This window comes from Populus euphratica, unplaced genomic scaffold (genome assembly GCF_000495115.2).
Source record: "Populus euphratica unplaced genomic scaffold, PopEup_1.0 scaffold27.1, whole genome shotgun sequence".
Lineage (NCBI taxonomy): Eukaryota > Viridiplantae > Streptophyta > Magnoliopsida > Malpighiales > Salicaceae > Populus > Populus euphratica.
This window is the reverse complement of record NW_011499899.1, coordinates 356,319-368,193: the sequence shown is the minus strand read 5'-3', so window position 1 is coordinate 368,193 and position 11,875 is coordinate 356,319. Positions and strand designations below refer to the sequence as shown.

Below are 11,875 nucleotides of genomic sequence, written 5' to 3'. Positions count from 1 at the left end.
TTTATTTTTTTAAAAACTAATATTATATAAAAAAAAAATATCAATTCATATTAATTTTTCAAACGCGTCATCGAAATGAAGAAAACATCTAATTACTTTCCAATTCTTTGCGTGGACACCAACAATCAACAAAACAAATATTTATGACCTAGTCCCTGTGCTCTTATAAAACTAATATTTTAGCTCCTTTAGTCATAAAAATTACTAATTAATCCCTTGATCTGACGTCAAGTCAGGAACAATAATTAACGGACACAATAGGCAGGCCAGCTCAACAATTATTAAAATTAATTATTTTCGAGACTATAGGGACTTATTTGTTTCTTCAAACTAAAACCAACAACAGCAAGCAAAGGCAGTAGTATACTTCTTCGCAAGGTTTTAGTGTTGGCAACTGCCATCTCCCCATTTCCCTCAAACAACCCCGCATTTCTGCCATAACTGAGTGACCCTCCATGGGATCAATGAGGTCAGGTCACTTCTCTTGTCCTCCCATTCTCTTTATCTCAGCATTTTTTTTAACACTGTGAATTTGCTTTTTTGTTTGGTGTTTTGTATGTGCAGTCGGCACCCAGAGGTTCTATGGGCTCAAAGATCAGACAAGGTTTACTTGACAATTGCATTACCTGATGCTAGAGACATATCAGTGAAATGTGAAGGTGAAGGGTTATTTAGCTTCTCTGCTGTTGGGGTTCAAGGTGAATCGTTTGATTTCAGTTTGAAACTCTTTGGAAACATTGTTCCCGAGGTTAGTGATTTATTATTTATTTCCTCTTTGCATTTCACTCTTTTGGTATAGAGTTGTGAAATATTTTGTGGGTTATTGTCATTTTATTGGAAAGTGCACAGTTGTATAGTTCACGGGTTGCAGCCATTTTGTTTCATTAGAAGGATTTTAATCATGTTCTTCTGTCCTTTTGTTTGAGGGGCTAATGTCAGTTTAGCTTTATGATTTCTGAACAATTTCTGCATGCTGCTTTTACTGGTTTCAAGAAGGAAAAAAAGACTTGATTTCGGTAGATTTGAAGCCAGGCGGGGAATTGCTGCATACTTTTTGGCCACACTTGTTAATGCATCTTCATGTCATGCATTTTTGTGCGAAAAATTAGGCTTAGTTTGGAGAAAATAACTCATGTATGTTGTGCTTCGTGCTCTAATCCTTTTGGATGGGAAAAATTAATGGATTAAGTAAGTCTGAATAGTTGTCAGGATATCCAACATCGATCCATGGAACCATCACTGCCGCTCCCCTTAGATTGTACAAAGTGCTTTTCTCCTTTCTATCCGTCATTATCGCTTCTGCTTTATCACCTCTCCCTTCACAATTTCTGTGTTGATTAGTGTTTTGTTCCAGCACGTCAGCCATCATTGTCTCTGGCATCTGTTTTTGTTGCCACTAGCTCTGGAGCTATGGCCTACGCAATGCCTTTGCCTTTATTTTTTCTGTGCCCCTCCTCCCCCTTAAATAGGAACCAAAAAGAGAGAACTTAAATTATGAAAAAATTGCTGCTGCTAACTCAATGCCAAGTAATGCCTTTCAAATTAAAAAAAAGATGACCCTCCCCTCTGTCTGTCTGTTGGTGGTTATCTTACAAGATAATGATCAACTATTGACGAGTTAGCTTGGAGCTAGTCAGTCTTCTAGTTGTATTGTGATGAACGAGTTCACATGAAGTCAGGCTTCCAGTTCACCCTGATGAAGCATTTCTACTCAGGACAGGCTCCTTCTTCTACTTGCAGAGATATTCTTTAGTCTATTATGTACATCACATCTTTAAGGACATCAGAAGGAATACTTTGTAGAATTATTGCTGAGTGTTCATAAGCATCAATTATTAGAAAACTCTTGTATCTTAAATTCTTTTTTTCTCTGATCAAGCTTTTTTCATGCAATTATGATCTGTTACTCAAAGGTTTTGACTTACCATATAATATCCAATGTTTAGAATTTTCTCATCCTACTTTTTCTTTGTTTGACTGACCCTCTCAAGTTAAAGAAACTTGGTGCCACATAACTGAGCATTTTGTCTAGATGACATTCCAATATGTAGTATTTGAATAATATCAATGTTTAAACGCGAAATTCCTAGTAATTTTCTCTGTTTTTTTTTTTTTTTTTTTTATCGCTAACTTTTGAGACATTTTAAGTCTTAGAATTCAATTCTATGATGCTATGCAGGGTTGTAAAACCAAGGCTGGGTTGAGGAACATTATATGCTCAATCCAGAAAGAAGAGAAAGGTTGGTGGAGAAGGCTGTTAAAATCTGAAGAGAAACCTGCTCCTTACATTAAGGTGGATTGGAACAAGTGGTGTGATGAGGATGACAACGAGTCAGCTTGTAAGTTCTTCCAACCTGTTCTTTGTATTATGATATGAGGCCTCAAAGTTCTGCTCCTGGTCCAATTTTTGAAACACATCATGATTCTGACCTGAGTTAGGGTATATATTATTAATTGAACTTTATGATATTTGAATCCTGGCCCAAAGTCCTGTCACGTGATGGTTTAATGCATTTAACTTGGGCTGTTTAATATCAAGATTTCTAACACTAGCTGGATTTTCCTGCTTACTGTGTTGTGCTGTTAAATTATCGCCTCTTGTGAAATTTATGTGGTCCTGTTTTCCCTTGAATAGCAGTGAGTGTTTTTCTCTCAATTCCTGTTTCAGGATTCTTCTTCTTCTTCTTCTTCTTCTTTTTAATTGATAAAGCAAGATATTGTTCTAACATCATTTTTAAATGGGAGTGCACATAAATGAGGTTCTAAAAGTGTGGAAACTTTTGTTATTTCAGCTACCCTAAACTTAGGCATATAGGAAATTTAGATATTATCTTCTTAGCTTGAAGAAGAATTGTATGCTAAAAGACTCTTAATAGTTGTTTTGACTGCTTCCACCTAGTGAGTTGCAGAAACCATGCATGTTGATATTGCTATTGTATGGTTGGCATTCATTATCTTTCGCAAGGAATGCAGAATGCGTAATTCTGATATTTATAGAAAAATTGTTTAGCTTACACTATTCAAAGTGTTCTTAAGTCTTGATTTTTCACAAGCTGTGAGTCTGCATGGCCTGGAATGACTGAACAATGCTGGAAATTTACGAGCAATACCATGATGGTGATGCTTTTGAGTTTTGTAAATGCTCACGTTCTTCAATGGAAATAAAGGCTCAATCTTTCAACCATTATTGCATCCCAGCACAATCCTTTGTAATGCGGGATGCATGAATTTTTCCGTATTACTCTTTATTCGTTGCATAATTTGCATGGTGGTTAGTTATTATAGAAAGCTTTCCTGAAAGTACTATAGCTCTAGTGATATATAATACCAATTACATAAATATGAATATGCGTTGTCTTTGTTTGCATGCTATGTTGCTTTATGATTTCTATTAAATAACTCGAGAATATATTGTTCAGTATGCAAGAAATTACAGCTTAAGTTTCTGATTGAATTTGATCAAATTTCCTTTGTCCCATGCAGCTGATGCCTCTGATGACAATAATGCTGCGGTAATTTTTTTAATTTTTCCGTTTGGTTATTTGTTAATATAAAGAATGTTTTTACTATGCTTCATATCTGCGATTGATTATTCAACACCTGTTCTTTTGCAGCATGGAGAAGATGATGAGAGCAGTGATGATGATGGAATGCTTTGTAAGTTAGACCTTGATTGCTTTTACGAACTGTCATCAAAGTTAATACTCAGTAGCCTATGTGTATACTTCGCATGCACAGATAGGGTTCTGCAACAGTGCTGTACACTCACTTTTATCATCTATATATGCATTATCATTGATTGTCATGAAAAGGATGCTTTGTGGCTCTCAGTCCACATGGAAAATTTTAGCCTTTTGATTCCAAAACAATGAAGAAATGAAACTTGCTATAATTATTTCATTATTATACGGTCCATATCATTTCAAGGAAGTATCAAGTTATGATTATGCGAATCAAATAAACTGCTTTTGTGCCTGTGCGACTTTACCTTTAAAAGGTTTGCCATTTCATCTGATATGGTTGTGATACCTAACTGTTTTAGTCGTTACTTGCAGATCTTCCTGATCTTGAGAAGGCAAGGGGAAATTGACGACAATCAAGTACCATAGTGTGTTTTGACTTCAATTGAATTTCTAGTGATTGCAGAACTGCATCAGTGATTGCTATGCAAGGAGATTGAAGTTGAAAATACACAGATTGCAGAACTATTACAACGGAAGACTGTATATATTAGTTGTGTCAGTTTTAGTAAAATACAGGCTGGCTTGCAGGATTGATCCCTAGAAATTATGACTGAACTCTTCTGAAACTGTTCTTGAGTTATCTGGGGTTTGACTCGTATTCTCCCATTTCCCTGGTCATGTGGCTGATGAAAACTTTCAAAACTTAACCATCACCAAGGGACTCACGGTCACTGGACCATGGTAATAGTTGCTTAGCAGGGTGTTTGGTATTGTAATAGTTTTTGTGGTTGTGGTTTGAAAAAAAATATTTTATGAAAAGTATTTTCAGTTGGTTTGATATTTATATATATTTGGTTAAAATTGTGATTAAAATTGAATTTAAATAAAAAATAATTTAATATGTTTAGTTAAAATTGTTTTTTAAATTAAAGTTATAAAATAAATAAATAAAAATATATTAATATTGATAGTTTTAAATTTAAATATTATAAATTTAATTATTATTATTATATTATGAAATAAATAATATTTTATATAAAATATTTTTTATTGTTTCATTAAACTATTTATAATTTCATTACATATAAAATTCATCAGATAAAAACTATAGTTTTTATGATTTTTTAAATATATAATAAAATTAGATAAAATATTATTAGCAATAAAATTAAGATTATAGTATTAGTAAATTTAATTTATTATAAATTAGTTAAAAAAAACAAAAAAATTAATATAAAGCGCGTGAAATTAATTTAGTGTATTGGTATTTAAAAAAAAAACACTTTACATTAATAGTGAAAATAAATTAAAATTTATTGTATTATTTTTTTAAAATATTTATTAAAATAATAATGCAAATAAATTAAAATTTATTTGCACTGTAATTAAATGAGTGAGTGAAGAAAAGTAGCATAAAGTTGCTTTCATTTTTTCATTATATGCAATGGATCTCATAAAAAATAAATTACATTTTTGTATTTATTAAATAATTCTTTGGCTGTAGTTATTTCAAACATACAAAGTAACCACCGGCAAAATTCTGTGTCAATTAAACAGAGGCTTAAAGTTTACGCTATTACTAGATGATTCAGTATGTATCAGCAGTGTAAATTTGGTTCTGGCGATTCAGAAATTGGGAGTGGTTTTTCATTAGTCGTTCTTAAAGTGTGGCTCAGTAATGAGTTCTAGTGGTTGAGAAGACATTCTCATTCCAGTGGTTTTGGCAAGTTGTTCAGTAGAATTTAACCATAAAAAAATAAAAATTCCCACAATTTGTGCCCCAAAATTAACCTTTTTCGAGGGTAAACCAAACTGGCCTAAAACATGATCCATCGACTTTATCAGAAGAGAATAAAAGATCCCAACTTTTAAATGTACTGATCACTAGGGGTTCAAGGATATATAACAATGCAAGCCATGTCCCTGAGAAAAATTGGAACTGTCTTTCAGGCGAGCGTTGGAGGTTAACAATGGGGTGGAATATTTTTGTAACCCCAAAAGTTCTCATGAACATGATCAATGGCATAAAAGTGCAACACTCTTATGGATGATATCTGAGAGCAAGTCCATCAACACTTCTATCAAGCTTCTTTTTATTGAAGATAGCCAAAAGAAATTGAAAAACATATCAAAAACCGAAATACATGTGCAACATTTATGAAGTACATTGCCATGTTACTTTTCTTCTATGTTCTATACGATCAAACCCTTATTAGATGATGTTATTTTCTGTTTGTCAACTGCTGCAATACATTCTTCAAACAAAGGATAAAAGGGGAAAAAAGAGAGGAAATGTTCAATCATGCCACAGGAGGTTGCCAACTTGAGCGGCAGACACAAATCCATGGTGCATTTCTAGCAGTTATTACTGCATCTTTTATAGCAATCGAAGGCTGCTAACAAACTATGACGGGCATTGAGAAGCGTCTTCTACCACATGAATGGGGACAACTGGGATTGAATCCCACCATTCTTTTAGCCTTCTGTTCCCTTGTGCATTTCCAAAGTGCCTCCCTAGCTTTGATGTCATGATGATGCTGTGTAATGTGATGGCTATGAGCATGTATTTTAAGGGAACCACCGCGAAGATTATTGCCAATACAGTCATTGCCGCCATCACCATATCAGCTTGCTGCAAACAACGACAAACTTTTTATTGATGCAAAAGACATTGAGCCAAGAATGTGAATTTAGGTAATGGAGCTCGATAGAGCAGATTTGCAAGAAACATTAGCATGACATGCAAATCAGTCCACTAATGCCTAAGGAATTTAGAAACAAACATTTCCAACTAGTTTCCATCTGTCAGAATAGCAAAAGGTGAGAAAATCTCATATTCCTCGAGAAGTGAACAGAGCATGAAACTTAGAACACTGGAAACTACTTTCCAAGATTACTATTGCGAGCCATTAGTTACTTGGGGAAGAGTTACGAGCATAAGCGAAACCAGGCTATAACTTCAGGAATCTGTTAAAATGGCACTCATTTTTATTCATAAAGTTCTGTGCAGTTTATAAGATGGAAGAGAAGACATGTTTCTTTTGCTCAAAAAGTTTTCAATTATAGATTGCTTTAAAAAAGTGGAATCATGGATTGGTGCAAGAAATACCTTGCGGGCTTTTGCGTGTATAAGTGACTGGATTTTCAATATCGATATATTTGCCAGCTGCATCATCTCATGAACATTTTTCAAACCAAATTGAGCTGCTACTATGCTCTCCATTGTAGTTTTCTGGTTTGAACCACTGCACACTACTACCTCGTTGCATTTGTCTTGAGATCTTCCATACCTTGCCAGAATCATCTTTAACACCAACCACAACAAGCCAGCAGCTATAGCCTTTCCAACCCACTCCCTATATTACCGAATACAGATATATTCTTCATCAGTCATGCATAACTCAGATTTCTTCACACATAGTTTAGAGGATTAGTGTGAAAAAACAACTTACTTGTAGACGATAACTGAAGATGCAACAATCATGGTCAGGGTGGTGGCTGGTCTTCTCCATGAAATGACATCTTGAAACCACGGCACCACATTTTTCAGTGGCTTTAGCAACTCCTACGATACAGAGTATGAACCTATGAGATCTTTATTTTGGATGTATGACAATTATTTTACAAATCACAAATATGCTACCTTGCATATCCCTCGAAAGTTTAAACAGATATCAACTAAAAAATTTTAAGCTGGAAAATTTCTCCTTCGTTAGCTGCAACACCTACCTTGTTAGCCACTGAAGCAATCCTGGCGGGCTTCATCATGATGAGTGGACAAATTGTTTCTTTGTTTACTTTTGAGATGCGATGAATCAATAATCTGTTATTTCTTATTTGTTTTATACTGAAGCGAAAGAAAGATTACCATATCATGGTTTGTGTTGGAAATAAAGTTTGGATGATTTGGAAACTTACCATCAGAACGGTCGCACTTTCACCAATCCCTTCTTCTTTCAACACCTCAGTAGTAGCTTTGGCAATTTCAACTTCCTTTGCTTCCTCTCTTACTTGATTAATAGCACTCTCCAATGAGGAGGGAATGTCGTCTTGATCACTTGCACTAGTACATTCCTTTCCCACTGCTTCAACTTCTACACCTGGGAGCACTGACTGAGACATGTTCATAGTTCTTAGAATCGAGCAAGCGCTGCATGGATGCCCACTATTAACTTTCTTCAGGCTCTCAGCAAGTTGCTCTAGTACATAATCTCCCTTGGGTAACTCATCAAACAAGGAAAATATTAAGAATTTTGTTGGAGAAGGGGGCGATATTCTAAGCAATTCTCTAGCTGCATGCAGCCTTATGATTCCAGATATTGTTCTTGCATGCATCTCCCAAGCTTGTATTGGACATTCCACATTATAACTCGACAAGAACTGGTGCATTAGCATAACCTCTTTGATGAGTGCAAGCCAATGATCACGTCTTGTGGAACTTGTCATCTCTGGAAACTCTAGCACAATTCCTTCCGAACTAGAGAATTTCAGAGGAAAAATCATTCATGATAACACGGACAACAAGATGTATCAACAAGATTAGCATAATTGTCACGATGCTCTAGCTTGAGGTTTTGGCATGCATGAAGGCAGGCAATACTAAAATTGTAAGTGAGGCATGCACCCTAAAACTGTCTACTATACCAGTTCAAGCATCAATATCATTAATATGCATATCACATGGGATCTAAATTTAAGGTTGCCAATTTTCAAAAAAGAAGGAAAAAAAAAATAGCACAACGTCAAGCAGCAGCATTAATAAACTGACAATAGGAATTTCATGCCCATTGTCTAGGACCTTGTTTGTGATTTGGCCACTAAACTCGTGACAGTCTTACAAATGCATAGTAAGTCTTACAATTCAGGAGACTCGTAGCTTATGGCCTTGTCAAAAAGTGGAGCACCCCATGGACCTGTGGCGGCTGGCTTCACAGTGTGTGATATGTTTTTTGAAAGTTCAATCTTAAGTGCATCATCATACGTTAACACTCCCATAGCCTCAAAGTAGACAGCATAATTGGTCAGAGTAAGCCTACCTAGAAAAATAAACTTTTAAGTCAGATCACCATAGAAGAAGAAACCTCTAAAAAATCATTAGGGGGCCTATTTATTATTCCTTCGGATCAAAGACACAGAATGACAAGAGAGGAAGGTATACCAGGCCAACTTGTTCCTCCAACATGCCGTACTACTCTCTGTGAGGTTGCAGTGCCTTCGACATGCAGTATAAACTCATCATCGGCAAGCTCCACTCCCTTGGGCTTTGCATGCTTTTGCAAATGCTTTATGCATCTTATGACGAAGAAACCCACAGGCAATAAATCAGAAAAATTGCATTTCAAATGCAATTGTATCCCACAAACAAACATATATTTATATCTAGTACTATTTTGGGCCATTACTATTAACCTGCAACATCAAACATAGGGCACATTGTTCTTAAGCGGAGCTGATACCATATTGAGGCGGTGAACTATTTTACGCTCATTGTCCATTCAAGGTACCTGATTTCTAATAACTAAACGTGTCCAAAACTTGAGATGTTAAATAAACTGAGACCTTCAGCTTAATGCCAGAATGGTGCGTGGCCAGCGCTACATTTGTTTGCTATGTTGCACCTTAACCAGGTCAAAACTGGCTAACTGTGTTTAGGTATTAGTTACAGGTTGAGATCTATGTGAAATCATCACATGCCGAGTTGTTTTCTATGCCATCCTGTTATCCAATTGGAAAATCAAGCTTTTTACAACTAATTTCATCCCTTCATTATATTTTTTTATTTACTCAATCTTCATCAATAGATTAGCATACTGACTTCTTACAAGTACAGTTCAGATGCATTACTTGTCAATTTCTTGCAAGAACTTTTTGTAACCAGGAAAAAAGAGCCGGTGGCCTGTAGGTGCTGTTAGAGTTTCAAATGCAAATCGTCCATTAACAACATCCACAACTAACGGAACCAATGATCCAAGCCAAACAAATGCATCCTCTCCAATGCTTGGCTCCTCATTAACCTAGTCACAGAACACAATCAAAACATAATCCAAGAAAAGAGCAGCGAAAGAAGGAAGAAAAAATTCAAGGCAGCTGAAACAACTAGATAACCAGTTATACATGCCATGTAAACTAAATGTTAGATGGCTAATGTAAAACATATTCTATTACTTAAGGCGGAAAAAAGAAGAAGAAGAAGAAGGTATAGGACAAATTGACGTCTGTTCTACGACATTAAATTAGCAAAAAAGACTTGCTTACAAGAAGCGGCATAAGGTCGGTGTAGAAAAGAGGAATGTCATCTTGTTCTTCAGGAACATTTGCTGGTGCCTTCCTGTCTTCTCTTCCCTTCCCCACTTGCTCCTGTGATCCGAATAGCAAATTAACATAAAAACTGAAATGGAAATGAAGGAGACAACAGATTTTATAACGATATTGAAATGTAGAATCCCACCCCACCGGTTCCAATCCATTTGAAATTGGCCAGACATAATTAACGATTACAAAGAATCTGTAGGGCAACAGAATTTGAAAATTTGTGGTGCATATAACCACTCTCTATGACCCAAAATTTTTACTAATATCCTAAAACATACAAGGCAATCACATATTAATGGTTCTACTAATGTTCTGATACTTCGTATGCAATAAGTTCCCATATTTTACTGGGAAAAGAATGTACAAGAATTTACACCACTGCAGAATTGGTTGCCAAGAGGAATACCATGGTTCTCGAAACCATAAATTCATGTGACCAACAATCGAGTTTGCATTTGCCTGAAACTGATATATATATATATATATATGACACAAAAGCATATACACGTAGGAAAAAAATCACAACAGAGAAATATATGCTAAACTGAAGATATGCTCTTCATTAGCCACAGAGGAAAAGTGAAACATGTTGCGCAGATTGACTCTATGAGCCTCCTTGCAAACCAAAAACGAATCCTTCTAATCAGTTGGAATTAGCAGTAAATATACTTGGACAGAGAGTAAATATCTGTACCATATGAGATTCTTCATCCTGGGAAGTGGGCATCTCCCAGGCCAGCATCATATCAAACGTCAACCGGCTGAACGATCCATCAATGATTTTTTCTTGTATATATGGACACTCTACAGTAAGTGCCTTTGAGCAACAAAATTCCACTAATTTCCTTGAATAATCACCTATTTCCTGCTTCCATCCCGCTTCAAACTCTTCCACCAAGTTCTCCACAGAAATACCCAGTTTTCTGGACAAAATTTAACCAAACAATATGTATCACAGTAATAAAATATGTAAACGGAAGAGTGAAATCATTTTTTTACAATAAGAAAAAAACTTCATAGAACACATTAAGGTGGTATTAACTAATGATGGGATATACAAACATTGAAAGTTCTTGAGCCCATCAGCTCATTAACAGCAAGTTCCAAACCAAGAGAATGATGCAATCTATGTGCATGGACAATTGGACATATAAAAACTAAGAAGACACATGTATAGACAGAGATTTACTGGGCACATCTGTGGATAACATCATTAGCAATGGAGGACTGATGCTTCATCTTCAAGTTGGCTTTGTGAATCATCACTCTGAGAGAGGTTATAGAAGCAACCCTTTTGTGGAGAGACCGAGACCCGTTCGTTTCTTTGGCTGACACGTTGGGTTGGCCATGCAGACACTTGGTGCCACGCCCCTTATTTGCTCATCAGTGTACATCTACAAATGTATGTATGTATATATATATATATATATATTTTTTAAAAAGAATGGTCTCACAGTCAGCACTCAGCAGTTAGATGCTGCAAAATAGGCTCAATCCTCTCTCTCTCTCTCTCTGACATTAATTTAGGTCTGTCAAGAACAAATAGTCTTTTTTTGGAATTAAAACCAACGGGCTTGAAGTATACCTTTATGGTTTTTAGAAGAATACTATTTAAATTTTTTAAAAATAGTTTTTTGGCTAAAGGAGTTTTTTTTTATTCATGCATTTTTTTTCCAAGTGTTATATTTTTTAATTAAAATTAAAGGGAATTAAAATAAAAATAAAAATATATCTCTTCAATCTAAACTACATTTCTTTATTACATAATTTATTTTAAAAAACACTTTTTCAATCATAATAATTTCTTTTCAAATTAAAAAAAAGCTTATCATAATTTGAAAGGCAAGTTTTAACAAAAAAATAAAAATAAACAAAAAAAA

The 11,875-nt window shown here is 35.1% G+C and overlaps 2 protein-coding genes across 2 annotated transcripts; one reads left to right on the top strand and one right to left on the bottom strand.

The window, feature by feature from the left end:
- Positions 1-324: 324 nt before the first annotated feature.
- Positions 325-4,396, top strand: LOC105132477 (uncharacterized protein At3g03773-like). The gene is made up of 6 exons (XM_011036010.1): positions 325-469; positions 565-748; positions 2,180-2,339; positions 3,484-3,512; positions 3,615-3,657; positions 4,056-4,396. Exons 1-6 carry the CDS (start codon positions 456-458, stop codon positions 4,088-4,090), a joined length of 465 nt encoding a protein of 154 aa, XP_011034312.1. The 5' UTR covers positions 325-455; the 3' UTR covers positions 4,091-4,396.
- An 878-nt stretch (positions 4,397-5,274) lies between these two features.
- Positions 5,275-11,291, bottom strand: LOC105132476 (ArgH (DUF639)). The gene is made up of 10 exons (XM_011036009.1): positions 11,185-11,291; positions 10,690-10,918; positions 9,939-10,040; positions 9,528-9,697; positions 8,842-8,975; positions 8,542-8,719; positions 7,602-8,160; positions 7,136-7,248; positions 6,793-7,039; positions 5,275-6,315 (listed from the first exon to the last, which is right to left on the bottom strand). The coding sequence occupies exons 1-10, from the start codon at positions 11,256-11,258 to the stop codon at positions 6,088-6,090; spliced, it is 2,034 nt and encodes a 677-aa protein (XP_011034311.1). The 5' UTR covers positions 11,259-11,291; the 3' UTR covers positions 5,275-6,087.
- Positions 11,292-11,875: the final 584 nt, after the last annotated feature.